Here is a 13748-nt window from a genome sequence, read left to right as displayed (position 1 = left end):
GTCGCATCGTTGCAGAGCTCCCGGCTCCAGATATATAGAATGGGACTTATCTAACAGTTTTTTCAGCTTATACTATCTTTAATGACTACCCAATTTACACCTGATACTCTGCAGAGGAGTTCGGGAGCCTACAAAAGCCCTACTATACCCGATCTGCCACATTATCAGCCTATACCCTGATCTGGTTTATAGAGGCCTCTCTGCGACACCTCCTGCACTCCTATTCGGCGCATCGAGTATAATAGTTGTCTCATTTACTTATTGACTGAAATATGCTTGTATTGGAGATGGAGGAGACACACGAGATGCTGCAGGCTGTGCTATTGGCCTTTGATCGCCAACTAGACCGGTGTTTTCTCAACTTGCATGACACCCTGAAAATGGCAACTCAGAGAGTAACAGACATGAGACACTATGGCGTCGAGCAAAATGACAAGATAATTGAGCAACGTCCAGAACATCCATTTGAGAAGTCGCGGAGTAGCCTCACTCATACTGGCTCTAATCTTGATATTGAGCTCATGTGGATAGATACGGCAAATTTGCACTCACCTGACCACACCACAAGAGGACCCCTAAAAGAGGCAGCTGACAGGAGCAGCATAATCCGACCGGAGAGACATCTACAGGTCTCGACCCAGATGGAAATAGAAAAACAGATTGGTTCCTTCCGGCTCCTCTCTGCTCTCACAAGGCCGGCGCCGGGGAACGCAGCTTGTCCGGAGGTGTCGCAGGCTCAGTGGTTCCGATCGACCAGAGTGTACAGCCTGCAGCCGATAGCCTATTCTTCCTCTGGTATCATGGCGGAGCCTCGTACAGATGTTGGAGCTAAGTCAGATGGGAGGACTGAGCCGGGCACTGAACAGTATGTGACATACTTAAGTCATGCTGCGCCACAGAAGACGGGAAAACATAGGTGGAACTGTGAGGGAACTAAGGTGCAAACCTTTATAAGCCCATACCTGCAATTTTTCAAGGCTGGCATTTTCGCACAAGAATCAGTTTTTAGATATAGTCCCTTACTCCATTCTCAGACCTACACTGAGGATCCATCACGGTCTCTTCTCAGGACTGGGGTGGGCTAAAGAGTGATTCACCCGGTCCTCTGTCCCACCGATACCGGCCCAGAAATTCTGTCACCATTCTGTCATTAATTATCATATTAATATGTTTTATGTTCATAATAGGCACACCAACTGTTTAGCTTCGCAGCACATGTTAGACCTCTTTTAAGACCTCAGTGACATTTATGTAATTTTTTTTTTTTTTTATCGCTTACATTATCTTAAAGATTAGAGTCATTTAGAAGATAACTACTTCTTACATCTCCATCTATACTTTATGTACAGTATATTTATATTATGCTCTCCAAAGGGACGCTGCTATTTAGGTACAGATCATTCCCTTATATTTGTTAAGAGAGTTATAATCCATGAGGCTAACCTTTGTCCTACACTAGTTTACTCTCTATAATCTACTGTTTGTACTCTTTGAATACCTAGGGTGTAGGATATCCCTAATTATGATTGTATGTCCACTCCTGATTTACACTATACATTGAATCTTATCAGTTTGAGAGTTTTAAGATAGCCTATGAATATTCTGTACTGCATACTACTTACTACATAGCTCGGTGACATGTATGCATTTTCCTATTTTTAACTTATAATATTCTGGAGACTTGAGTTATTTAGATGATAGCAGCTACTTGCATTTCATTTATACTACATATAGGTCTATATTTTGTGCTACACGTAGACACAGTTATTCAGCTACAGTCTGCTTCCTTTACCTATTATAAAAGATTTACAATCCATAAGGCTAACTTTTAGTCCATTCTCTGTAAACTGCCGTTTATACTTTTTGATTAGCTAAAGTGTGAGACATATACTGGTGTGATATTTTCACTGCTGATTAATTTTGTATTCCGAATGCTGGTGGCCTGAGGGTTTCCAGATAGCCTATGAATGTCCTGTATTGCATGCCACTCACTGCTTGACTCGGCGACATAGATGTAATTTTATATTTTTAATTTACAATATTTTGGAAATTAGAGTTAGTTAGATGATAGCAGCTATTTCCATTTCCATTTATGCTACATGTATATTTATAGTATCTCCTTCACACGGGCACAGTTTTTTGGTTGTAGTTTGCTCCCCACACCTGAGTTTCTTCTCTATAGACTGTATTTTATAATAGTTAACCTTCTGGAGTGTTGTTTATACTTTATTATCATAATATGTTCGCTGTCTATTAATGCTGTATTCTGGACCTTATCAGACTGAGAGCTTTCAGATAGCCCATGAATGTCCTACACTGCATCCCACCCACTGCATAACATATACTCCACATTTTAGGATTGTTCTTTAACTATATACTTTGGGTATAGAGAAGACTGTTGCTACTATACTCATTTTTAGATTGTCTTGACCCATATTTTTTTTTATAAGAGCTCCAAATCTTTGTTAAAAAACTAATTAGCAGACATCAGAGTAAGGCTTGATTACACCCTAATAAAAGCAGTGCTCTCTCTGCCGCCAGGTGATATCTCTTAGATTAAATTACCTAGTTTCTAGTTGTTATTGTTCAGTGTGAGGCTTACGTTTCTGTTTTAGAGATTATACTTACATTCTAAATTCTCCGTTAGATACCTCTCTAAGTGGATAGCTTCCCCCTCATGCTGTTTTACTTTTAGATACTGGACAATATTTGTTTGACATAGCCCGCACCTCCTAAAGTTGATAAGAGACCTACATATAATTTACAGTCCCCCTCTCCACATAATACTATAGAGTGATTAGGGAGGCCCCTCACCTCCCATAATTGAGCTCTGGTTTTGCTCTGGTTGCATATTCTACACATTTGTCATAACTTTCTCTTTATATGGGCATAACTCTATATTTAGATAATTACTCCGCTTTGATGGAGCTATGCCCATCCCAGTAGTCATGTAAATAACAAGCCCTCCCTGTGAAGTCCACCCTTATATCCATCCAATAAGGCTTTCCATACCTGCTCTCGTGCCCTACTTGGCTCCGCCCCCCCATTCCCCTCCCCACTCCACTTTGAGCGGCTCTTGCCCGCTGCGTCCCCTTATCCCCCTCCCCGCTAAATTGGCCCATAAGTGGCCAAACACAAGCCAATCCATGTTTATCTTACTTTACTAGTTTATATTATGCTACAAACGCTTTTCACGATAATGTGGAGAATATACTCTATTTCCCCCCTCCCTCTACCCCCATAAAACCAACCCCTCCTTGTTTATATTTTCTAAACCAATAACTTATGGTGTATTTATCCATCACAAGGTTGGGTCACTTCTAGTCTACATGCCATATAAAAAAATAAAAACTGAGGTCTCAATCTGGATAGTCCAAAATTTTTACTAATACCTTTAATAAACGGGATTTATATGCCCCTTCTGTTTAGATTTATTGCCTAGTAAACCTCCATGCTCCTTCATAATACTAACCAGCTATAGCTTCTCCATTCTTTTACCACTCACCATAGAATATTACTTTTTATATCCTCGAACCTATATAATGTGAGAATATCTAGTATTGTTTATCTGGCAAGATCATGGTATTAGTATTGTACTATTCTCCTTTGTTATTATTGTTGGACGTTTCATTATTGTTATATTTGTTTATGACTTCAATAAAAAACTATTAAAAAAAAAAAAAAAAAAAAAAAAACCCTGATAGTTTCAATTAATCCACCATTTCACAATATATTTACCACGGCTTAAGTAATTTATTTATAGTATTTAATATACATTTTCCTCATTAAACTCTTGTTCTCTTTCTCTTATGACCCTCTGATTGTGAGAGCAAGATATATTTTTAATTTTTAAACACTCTAAAAAGCTTACACAAACAATTGAATATTGTCTCGGTACATGTTTCACTCTTCAAACATTTCATAAGATACGAGGTTCAACAGTTACAGAATACATAAGTCACATTTTTCTATATCACTAAATTTCTGGTTGCGCAGCCATAGTACCTGCTAAAATGTTTACCACAGACATTTTTCATAATGAGCCATATAACTTTAAAAAAATACCTGAGTTATTTATATTGTGTAATCCCTTTCTAGTTATTAACACTTGTGTTTGCTACATTATAACGTGTTATTTAACAAATCAGGTACTTTCTTACCGTTCTTTATTAAATTTAAGAGAATGCAGAACAGCTGGTCGCTTCTGTCTTAGATTCCACAAGTGAAGTGTCCCATCAGCACATGCACTAACCAAGGCACCCTGTAAGTAGGATATGAAAAGCATGTGAACAATTTTACATGAAATTATCTGCTAGAGGCCCAAACTTCTGTCTTTTTGCATGTTTTTTTGATGGTCAAATATAGTATTTTACACAATAATCAGTAGATAGGGCCTAATTTGTTATACTTTTCTCATGACTGACTTCAAAACATAAGATACTTTATAAACTCAAAATGTAATTCCTCATAAAGTGCGTAATTTTGCACTCGGCCTTGCGCAAATAATTAAGCATAATCTAGTATTAGAAGTGGATGGTTAAAAAAGTGAGTGTGTATGTGTATATATGTGTGTGTGTGTATGTGTATGTATATAGTATTTTTTCTGTGCGAGGATGCAACTGCTAAAGCACAAAACTTAACTTGCGACCTGTAATAAGTGCGCTACTGGGCGCGCAATGGTAAAAACTAAATTGAGTGCAGGTAAAGCAGTAGCGGGAGTGCAAATCTGCGCTCCACTCGTAATCTAGCCCATAGATGGAGACTTCTTCAATTTAAAAAATCATCAGTTATGTCTGGTAGGAATTACAGTTGATTATGCTTGGTATATATTGTTATCTGTATGTTTTCAATGTTGCATGTGAAGTTGGTAATAACATTGATAATAGTGCAAGCTATTATTTTCATTAATTATTTAATTTAAAATAAATGGTTCAAAATGCTACACCCATCCTTTTCATTTTGTATGTTTGCGTGTTGTCAATGAAGTGTCCCTTTTTTCTCCTCAGATCTGGTCACCCTAGCTTAAAAGTTAACTTCAAAATATAATCACAAGATAATAACATGTAGGATATCCATTCCCTAGCCACCAGGAAAAGACAAACCAACTCCACACACTAGAGCTTTGATCTTCCCTTCTATCACCTCCTATACCACAGACCCACATGGCAAAGTAGAGAGAAAAAAAGGAGAAACAGCAATGGACAAAACAGATCAAAGAAGTGCAATAAATCCCGATGCCAGCTGCATTAAAGCAAAGGGTGGAACTCGAACTCACTAACCTGAAGAAATTAATTTAAGATAGATTACAAGTGGCGCCTCAACTTTTGCGCACAAGCGATGAGGGATATTTTATGGCTTTTTTTTACTCGTCGTTAATAGGATGGGTGTTATGAGTTGAAAGTAAACACGTTCACTTGGGTTCAATCTAATTTAACTTCAGAGCTCTGGTTAACTGTTACACGAGACAAAAAAGTTGCACAACAAACATTAAAAAAGGTCCAGTTGGGTAAGTGCATAGTGTTGGAGGAAACCATAAAAGTATGTGCCCTGTCGCTGGTGGAGTATGGATCAAGAGTTCCCAATAAAATGCCCCCAGAATGCACCATAGTCAGGAAGAGAGGTGGCAATGTTTACCTATTGAAACCCATATGAAGTGAGAAGCAGCCCCAGACAAACAGAAACAAAGCGGAGCCCGGCTACAATGCGGTACCAGATAGAAGGATAAAACTCAAGCCTGTGAAAAAGACGCGGCGAGGGTAAGCTCCCCTTGACTCCTGATGTCCTCACGCTACTATGTACATTTAGACACGAAGGGGTAAGACTGTATCCACTTGGTCCGTGCAACTTTAAGGACACGCACTATACTTTGGATTACAATTATATATTACCTATACATGCAAAGTGATGAACATTTGCCAATTTGTGTATACTTTGTGTATACTGGTGCACCAGTCCCCTGCACGGCCAACCTAACATTTTTATGCATCTTATATCCCTGTATGTATGTGTTTGTATGTTTGGATGTATGCACTTATTTAGTGTAACTTTATTAAATCTATTTGTATTTCAAGAATTCGCCCTAGTCTCTTATTTATTTCATACAGTTGTGCTAACTTTTGCCTAGACTTTTAGTTACCTGTATTTTAGGTTTCTACTCTCCTTTTTACGTTGTTAGATATTCACTTTTCTAGGATGCACCTGTATCTTTTATTGACTTATTAAGAGTGCTACTCACCCTGCTTTTCTTAGTTCCCAATAAAATTGGACCTCCTGGAAGAAGGTCAAGCTTCCATTTCTATAGTATGAGTATTTCTCCACAGAGAAGAGCTCAGAAGTATAGAGTATCCATTCTTGTAGTGCAATTTTGCGATGTTAAGACTAAATTGCAACAGCTTCTATTTAATCTTACACTATTTGCACTGTTTATAATTGAGGAGTGCAGTGGTTGGGATAATGTAAATGTGTTTCCCATTAGTCTTTTGAGGAAAGACTTGATATCCTCCCAGAAGGGAGATAGTAAGTGGCATTGCCACCATATGTGTTTCATTGTGCCAGAAGACCCACAACCCCTCTAGCAGGTAGCTTTAGCCTTGGAGTAAATGTGCTTAATTCTTTCAGGTCTGAGGTACTAGCAAGTCGTGTTTTTGTGGTGACGTTCCTATTAAGTGTGTGAGCTGTGCATATTTAAGCCACAGAATGAAGACCCCCTCCGGCAATACCTATCTCTATATATGTATATACACTCACCGGCCACTTTATTAGGTACACATCTTCAATTACTTGGTAACACAAATCAGCCAATCACATGGCAGCAACTCAATGCATTTAGGCATCTAGACTTGCTGAAGACGACTTGCTGAAGCTCAAAACCGAGCATTAGAATGGCAAAGAAAACAAAATTTATGCTTACCTGATAAATTTCTCTCTTGTGGTTCATCCAGTCCACGGGTTCATCCATTACTTGTGGGATAGTCTCCTTCCCAACAGGAAGTTGCAAGAGGACACCCACAGCAGAGCTGTCTATATAGCTCCTCCCCTAACTGCCACCCCCAGTCATTCGACCAAAGACAAACAAGAAAAAGGAGAAACTATAGGGTGCAGTGGTGACTGTAGTTTAAAAATAAAAAACACTTGCCTTAAAGTGACAGGGCGGGCCGTGGACTGGATACACCACAAGAGAAAGAAATTTATCAGGTAAGCATAAATTTTGTTTTCTCTTGTAAGGTGTATCCAGTCCACGGGTTCAACCATTACTTGTGGGATACCAATACCAAAGCTTTAGGACACGGATGAAGGGAGGGACAAGGCAGGAACTTAAACGGAAGGCACCACTGCCTGCAAGTCCTTTCTCCCAAAAATAGCCTCCGTGGAAGCAAAAGTATCAAATTTGTAGAACTTAGAAAAATTATGAAGCGAAGATCAAGTCGCCGCCTTACAAATCTGTTCAACAGAGGCCTCATTTTTAAAAGCCCATGTGGAAGCTACCGCTCTAGTGGAATGAGCTGTAATTCTTTCAGGAGGCTGCTGGCCAGCAGTCTCATAAGCTAAACGGATTATGCTTCTCAGCCAAAAAGAAAGAGAAGATGCCGAAGACTTTTGGCCTCTCCTCTGTCCAGAGTAGACAACAAACAATGCAGATGTTTGCCGAAAATCCTTAGTAGCTTGTAAACAAAAAAAAAAACTTTAAAGCACGAACCACGTCAAGATTGTGTAATAGATGTTCCTTCTTTGAAGAAGGATTAGGACACAGTGACGGAACTACAATCTCCTGATTGATATTCTAATTAGATACCACCTTAGGAAGAAATCCAGGTTTGGTACGCAACACTACCTTATCTGTATGGAATATCAGATAAGGGGAATCACACTGTAAGATAACTCTGAAACTCTTCGAGCCGAAGAGATAGCTACCAAAAACAGAACTTTCCAAGATAAAAGCTTGATATCTATGGAATGCAGAGGTTCAAACGGAACCCCTTGAAGAACTTTAAGAACTAAATTTAAACTCCATGGCGGAGCAACAGGTTTAAACACAGGCTTGATTCTAACTAAAGCCTGACAAAACGCCTGAACGTCTGGAACATCTGCCAGACGCTTGTGCAGAAGAATAGACCAAGCAGAAATCTGTCCCTTTAAGGAATCTCTTCTCCATTCCTTCTTGGAGAAAGGATAATATCCTAGGAATCCTGACTTTACTCCATGAGTAACCCTTGGATTCACACCAATGAAGATATTTACACCATATCTTAGTATAGATTTTCCTGGTGACAGGCTTTCTAGCCTGAATTAAGGTATCAATGACCGACTCAGAGAAACCACGTTTTGATAAAATCAAGCGTTCAATCTCCAAGCAGTCAGCCACAGAGAATTTAGATTTGGATGTATGAATGGACCTTGGAGTAGAAGGTCCTGCCTCAGCGGCAGAGTCCATGGTGGAAGGGATGACATGTCCACCAGATCTGCATACCAAGTCCTGCGTGGCCACGCAGGTGCTATTAAAATCACGAAGCTCTCTCCTGCTTGATCTTGGCAATCAGATGAGGGAGAAGAGGGAGAAGAGGAAATGGTGGGAACACATAAGCCAGGCTGAAGGACCAGGTCACTGCTAGAGCATCTATCAGCGCTGCCTGGAGATCACTTGACCTGGACCCGTAACAGGGAAGCTTGGCGTTCTGACGAGACGCCATCAGAGCCACTTCTGGTTTGCCCCATAGTTGAATCAGCTGGGCAAATACCTCCGGATGGAGCTCCCACTCCCCTGGATGAAAAGTCTGCCGACTTAGAAAATCCGCCTCCCAGTTCTCTACTCCTGGGATATGGATAGCTGAGAAATGGCAAGAGTGAACCTCTGCCCATAGAATTATCTTTGAAACCTCCAACATTGCCAGGGGGCTTCTTGTCCCCCCTGATGGTTGATATAGGCTACAGTCGTGATATTGTCCGACTGAAATCTGATGAACCTGACCGCAGCTAGTTGAGGCCAAGCCTGAAGAGCATTGAATATCGCTCTCAGTTCCAGAATGTTTATCAGAAGGAGGTCTTCCTCCTGAGTCCACGAACCCTGAGCCTTCATGGAGTTCCAGAAGGCTGGCATCTATCGTGACTATAGTCCACTCTGGCTTTGCGGAAACTCATTCCTCTGGACAGATGGACCCAAGAGAACCACCAGAGAAGAGAATCCCTGGTCTCTTGATCCAGATTTAGCAGAGGGGACAAATCTGAGTAATCCCCATTCCACTGATTGAGCATGCAAAGTTGCAGTGGTCTGAGATATAGGCGGGCAACCAGAACTATGTCCATTGCCGCTACCATTAGGCCGATTACTTCCATACACTGAGCCACTGACAGCCGAGAAGTGGAATGAAGAGCACGGCAGGAAGTTAGAAGTTTTGATAACCTGACCTCTGTCAGAAAAATTTTCATTTCTACTGAATCTATCAGTGTTCCTAGGAAGAAAACTCTTGTGAGAGGGGAGAGAGAACTCTTTTCTTCGTTCACCTTCCACTCGTGAGATCTCAGAAAGGCCAGAACAATGTCCGTATGGGACTTGGCGATTTGAAAAGTTTACGCCTGTATCAGAATGTCGTCTAGGTAAGGAGCCACCGCTATGCCCCGTGGCCTTAGAACCGCCAGTAGGGACCCTAGAACCTTCGTAAAGATTCTTGGTGCCGTGGCTAACCCGAAGGGAAGAGCCACAAACTGGTAATGCCTGTCTAAGAAGGCGAACCTGAGGAACTGATGCTGATCTCTGTGAATCGGAATGTGGAGATAAGCAGATAAGTCCACGGTAGTCATATATTGACCCTCCTGGATCATAGGGAGGATGGTTCGGATAGTCTCCATCTTGAAGGAGGGGACCTTGAGAAATTTGTTTAGGATCTTGAGATCCAAGATTGGTCTGAAAGTTCCCTCTGTTTTGGGAACTATAAACAGATTTGAATAGAAGCCCTGCCCCTGTTCCTCCCTTGGAACTGGGTGGATCACTCCCATAAACAGCAGGTCTTGAACACAACGTAAGAATGCCTCTCTCTTTATCTGGTTTACAGATAATTGTGAGAGATGAAATCTCCCCTTTGGAGATGAAGCTTTGAAGTCCAGTAGATATCCCTGGGAAACAATCTCTAATGCCCAGGGATCCTGGACGTCTCTTGCCCAAGCCTGGGCGAAGAGAGAGAGTCTGCTCCCCACTAGATCCGGTCCCGGATCGGGGGCTACTCCTTCATGCTGTCTTAGAGGCAGCCGCAGGTTTCTTGGCCTGCTTCCCCTTGTTCCAAGCCTGGTTAGGTCTCCAGACTGGTTTGGGCTGGGCGAAATTTCCCTCTTGTTTTGCATTAGAAGAAACTGAAGCTGTGCCACTCTTGAAGTTTCGAAAAGAACGAAAATTATTCTGTTTGGTCCTTAACTTATTGGACCTATCCTGAGGAAGGGCGTGACCTTTTCCTCCAGTAATATCAGAAATGATCTCCTTCAGACCGGGCCCGAATAGGGTCTGTCCCTTGAAGGGGATGTTAAGAAGCTTAGATGTAACGTCTGCTGACCAGGACTTAAGCCATAGCGCCCTATGCGCCAAAATGGCAAAACCTGAATTCTTAGCCGTTAGCTTGGCTAAATGAAAAATGGCGTCAGAAATAAAGGAGTTAGCTAACTTAAGAGCTTTAATCCTGTCTAGAATATCGTCTAACGGGGTCTCCACCTGTAGAGCCTCCTCAAGAGACTCAAACCAAAAAGCCGCTGCAGCAGTAACTGGGGAAATGCATGCAAGAGGCTGGAGAATAAAACCTTGATGGATAAAAATTTTCTTAAGGAGACCCTCCATTTTTTTATCCATAGGATCTAGGAAAGCACAACTGTCCTCGACGGGGATAGTTGTATGCTTAGCTAGGGTGGAGACTGCTCCCTCCACCTTAGGAACCGTCTGCCACGAGTCCTGTATGATGGCATCTATGGGAAACATCTTTTAAAAGCAGGAGGGTGAGAGAACGGCACACCTGGTCTATCCCATTCCTTAGTAATAATTTCTGAAAACCTCTTAGGAACTGGAAAAACATTGCTGTAAACAGGTACTGCAAAGTATTTGTCCATTTTACACAATTTCTCTGGAACCACAATGGGGTCACAGTCATCCAGAGTCGCTAAAACCTCCTTAAGCAATAAGCGGAGGTGTTCAAGCTTAAATTTAAAAGCTGTCATCTTAGAATCAGACTGAAGTAACACCTTCCCTGAGTCTGAAATGTCCCCCACAGATAGAAGTTCACCTGCCTCGGCTTCTCAGCATTGTGAGGGTATATCGGACACAGGCAATAAAGCGTCAGAATGCTCTGTATTAATTCTAGCCCCAGAGCTGTCTCGCTTTCCTTGTAGCCCTGGCAGTTTGGAAAATATAAATCTGTGAGGGTAGCATTCATAACTATCGCCATGTCCTGTAAGGTAAAAGAATTAGACGCGCTAGATGTACTTGGCGTCACTTGAGCGGGAGTTATAGGTTCTGACACATGGGGAGAGTTAGATGGCATAATCTCCCTCTTTTCAGTCAGAGAATCCCCTGGAGATAAAACTTTAAGCGCCATAATATGGTCTTTATAGTTTACAGAAATTTCAGTACATTTGGTACACATTCTAAGAGGGGGTTCCACAATGGCTTCCAAACATATTGAACAAGGAGTTTCCTCTATGTCAGACATGTTTAACAGACTAGTAATGAAACAAGCAAGCTTGGAAAACACTTTAATAAAGGTGAAACAGCATTAAACAAAAACGTTACTGTGCCTTTAAGAGAAAAAAACTAGCACTTAAACTGCAAAACAGTGAAAAAATACAGTAAAATCTTTGAAATTTTTACAGTGTGAATAAGGGACTAAAGCAGCATTGCACCCACTTGCAAATGGATGATTAACCCCTTAGGCCCCAAACCGGATTGAAAAACGTTAAAAAACGTTAAAAATCAATTGAGCACCATGCCACAGCTCTGCTGAGGCTCCTACCTGCCCTTAAATACGATTTTGTGCAGAAATAACCCCTTTGAAATGGTTCTCAGGTGCCAGAGGGCTCTTCTAGGGAAACTGGATGTCTCAGTCTGTATTAAAATGGCGCAGTTAGAGCGCTAAAATAGGCCCCTCCCACCATGTACTGGATGTCCGAGGGGCCTTAAGAAAATACTCCTAGGAGTATCTGACTAGCCATGTGGAAACTAGGCCCCAAATAAAGACTTATCTCCCTCAGAGAAAAAACGTCCTATTTAAGAAAACATAATTTATGTAAGAACTTACCTGATAAATTCATTTCTTTCATATTAGCAAGAGTCCATGAGCTAGTGATGTATGGGATATACATTCCTACCAGGAGGGGCAAAGTTTCCCAAACCTCAAAATGCCTACAAATACACCCCTCATCACACCCACAATTCAGTTTAACGAATAGCCAAGAAGTGGGGTGATAAGAAAAAAGTGCGAAAGCATATAAAATAAGGAATTGGAATAATTGTGCTTTATACAAAAAAATCATAACCACCACAAAAAAGGGCGGGCCTCATGGACTCTTGCTAATATGAAAGAAATGAATTTATCAGGTAAGTTCTTACATAAATTATGTTTTCTTTCATGTAATTAGCAAGAGTCCATGAGCTAGTGACGTATGGGATAATGATTACCCAAGATGTGGATCTTTCCACACAAGAGTCACTAGAGAGGGAGGGATAAAATAAAGACAGCCAATTCCTGCTGAAAATAATCCACACCCAAAATAAGTTTAATGAAAAACATAAACAGAAGATTCAAACTGAAACCGCTGCCTGAAGTACTTTTCTACAAAAAACTGCTTCAGAGGAAGAAAATACATCAAAATGGTAGAATTTAGTAAAAGTATGCAAAGAGGACCAAGTTGCTGCTTTGCAAATCTGATCAATCGAAGCTTCATTCCTAAACGCCCAGGAAGTAGAAACTGACCTAGTAGAATGAGCTGTAATCCTTTGAGGCGGAGTTTTACCCGACTCAACATAGGCATGATGAATTAAAGATTTCAACCAAGATGCCAAAGAAATGGCAGAAGCTTTCTGGCCTTTTCTAGAACCGGAAAAGATAACAAATAGACTAGAAGTCTTTCGGAAAGACTTAGTAGCTTCAACATAATATTTCAAAGCTCTAACAACATCCAAAGAATGCAACGATTTCTCCTTAGAATTCTTAGGATTAGGACATAATGAAGGAACCACAATTTCTCTACTAATGTTGTTGGAATTCACAACTTTAGGTAAAAATTCAAAAGAAGTTCGCAACACCGCCTTATCCTGATGAAAAATCAGAAAAGGAGACTCACAAGAAATAGCAGATAATTCAGAGACTCTTCTGGCAGAAGAGATCGCCAAAAGGAACAAAACTTTCCAAGAAAGTAATTTAATGTCCAATGAATGCATAGGTTCAAACGGAGGAGCTTAAAGAGCCCCCAGAACCAAATTCAAACTCCAAGGAGGAGAAATTGACTTAATGACAGGTTTTATACGAAGCAAAGCTTGTACAAAACAATGAATATCAGGAAGATTAGCAATCTTTCTGTGAAAAAGAACAGAAAGAGCAGAGATTTGTCCTTTCAAAGAACTTGCGGATAAACCTTTATCTAAACCATCCTGAAGAAACTGTAAAATTCTCGGAATTCTAAAAGAATGCCAAGAAAAATGATGAGAAAGACACCAAGAAATATAAGTCTTCCAGACTCTATAATATATCTCTCTAGGTACAGATTTACGAGCCTGTAAC

At 40.7% G+C, this 13748-nt stretch overlaps 1 protein-coding gene across 1 annotated transcript in view; it reads right to left on the bottom strand.

Annotated features, from left to right (window-relative positions):
* The window catches only part of STXBP5L (syntaxin binding protein 5L), a 1275950-nt gene that overhangs the window by 956098 nt on the left and 306104 nt on the right, over positions 1–13748 (bottom strand). The window contains exon 4 of the mRNA XM_053705139.1: positions 4161–4261. Within this exon, the coding sequence (XP_053561114.1) occupies positions 4161–4261 (101 nt within the window). The remainder of the gene's footprint in view (positions 1–4160; positions 4262–13748) is intronic.

Source organism: Bombina bombina, chromosome 3 (assembly GCF_027579735.1).
Source record: "Bombina bombina isolate aBomBom1 chromosome 3, aBomBom1.pri, whole genome shotgun sequence".
NCBI lineage: Eukaryota > Metazoa > Chordata > Amphibia > Anura > Bombinatoridae > Bombina > Bombina bombina.
This window is presented reverse-complemented; position numbering and strand designations above follow the sequence as displayed.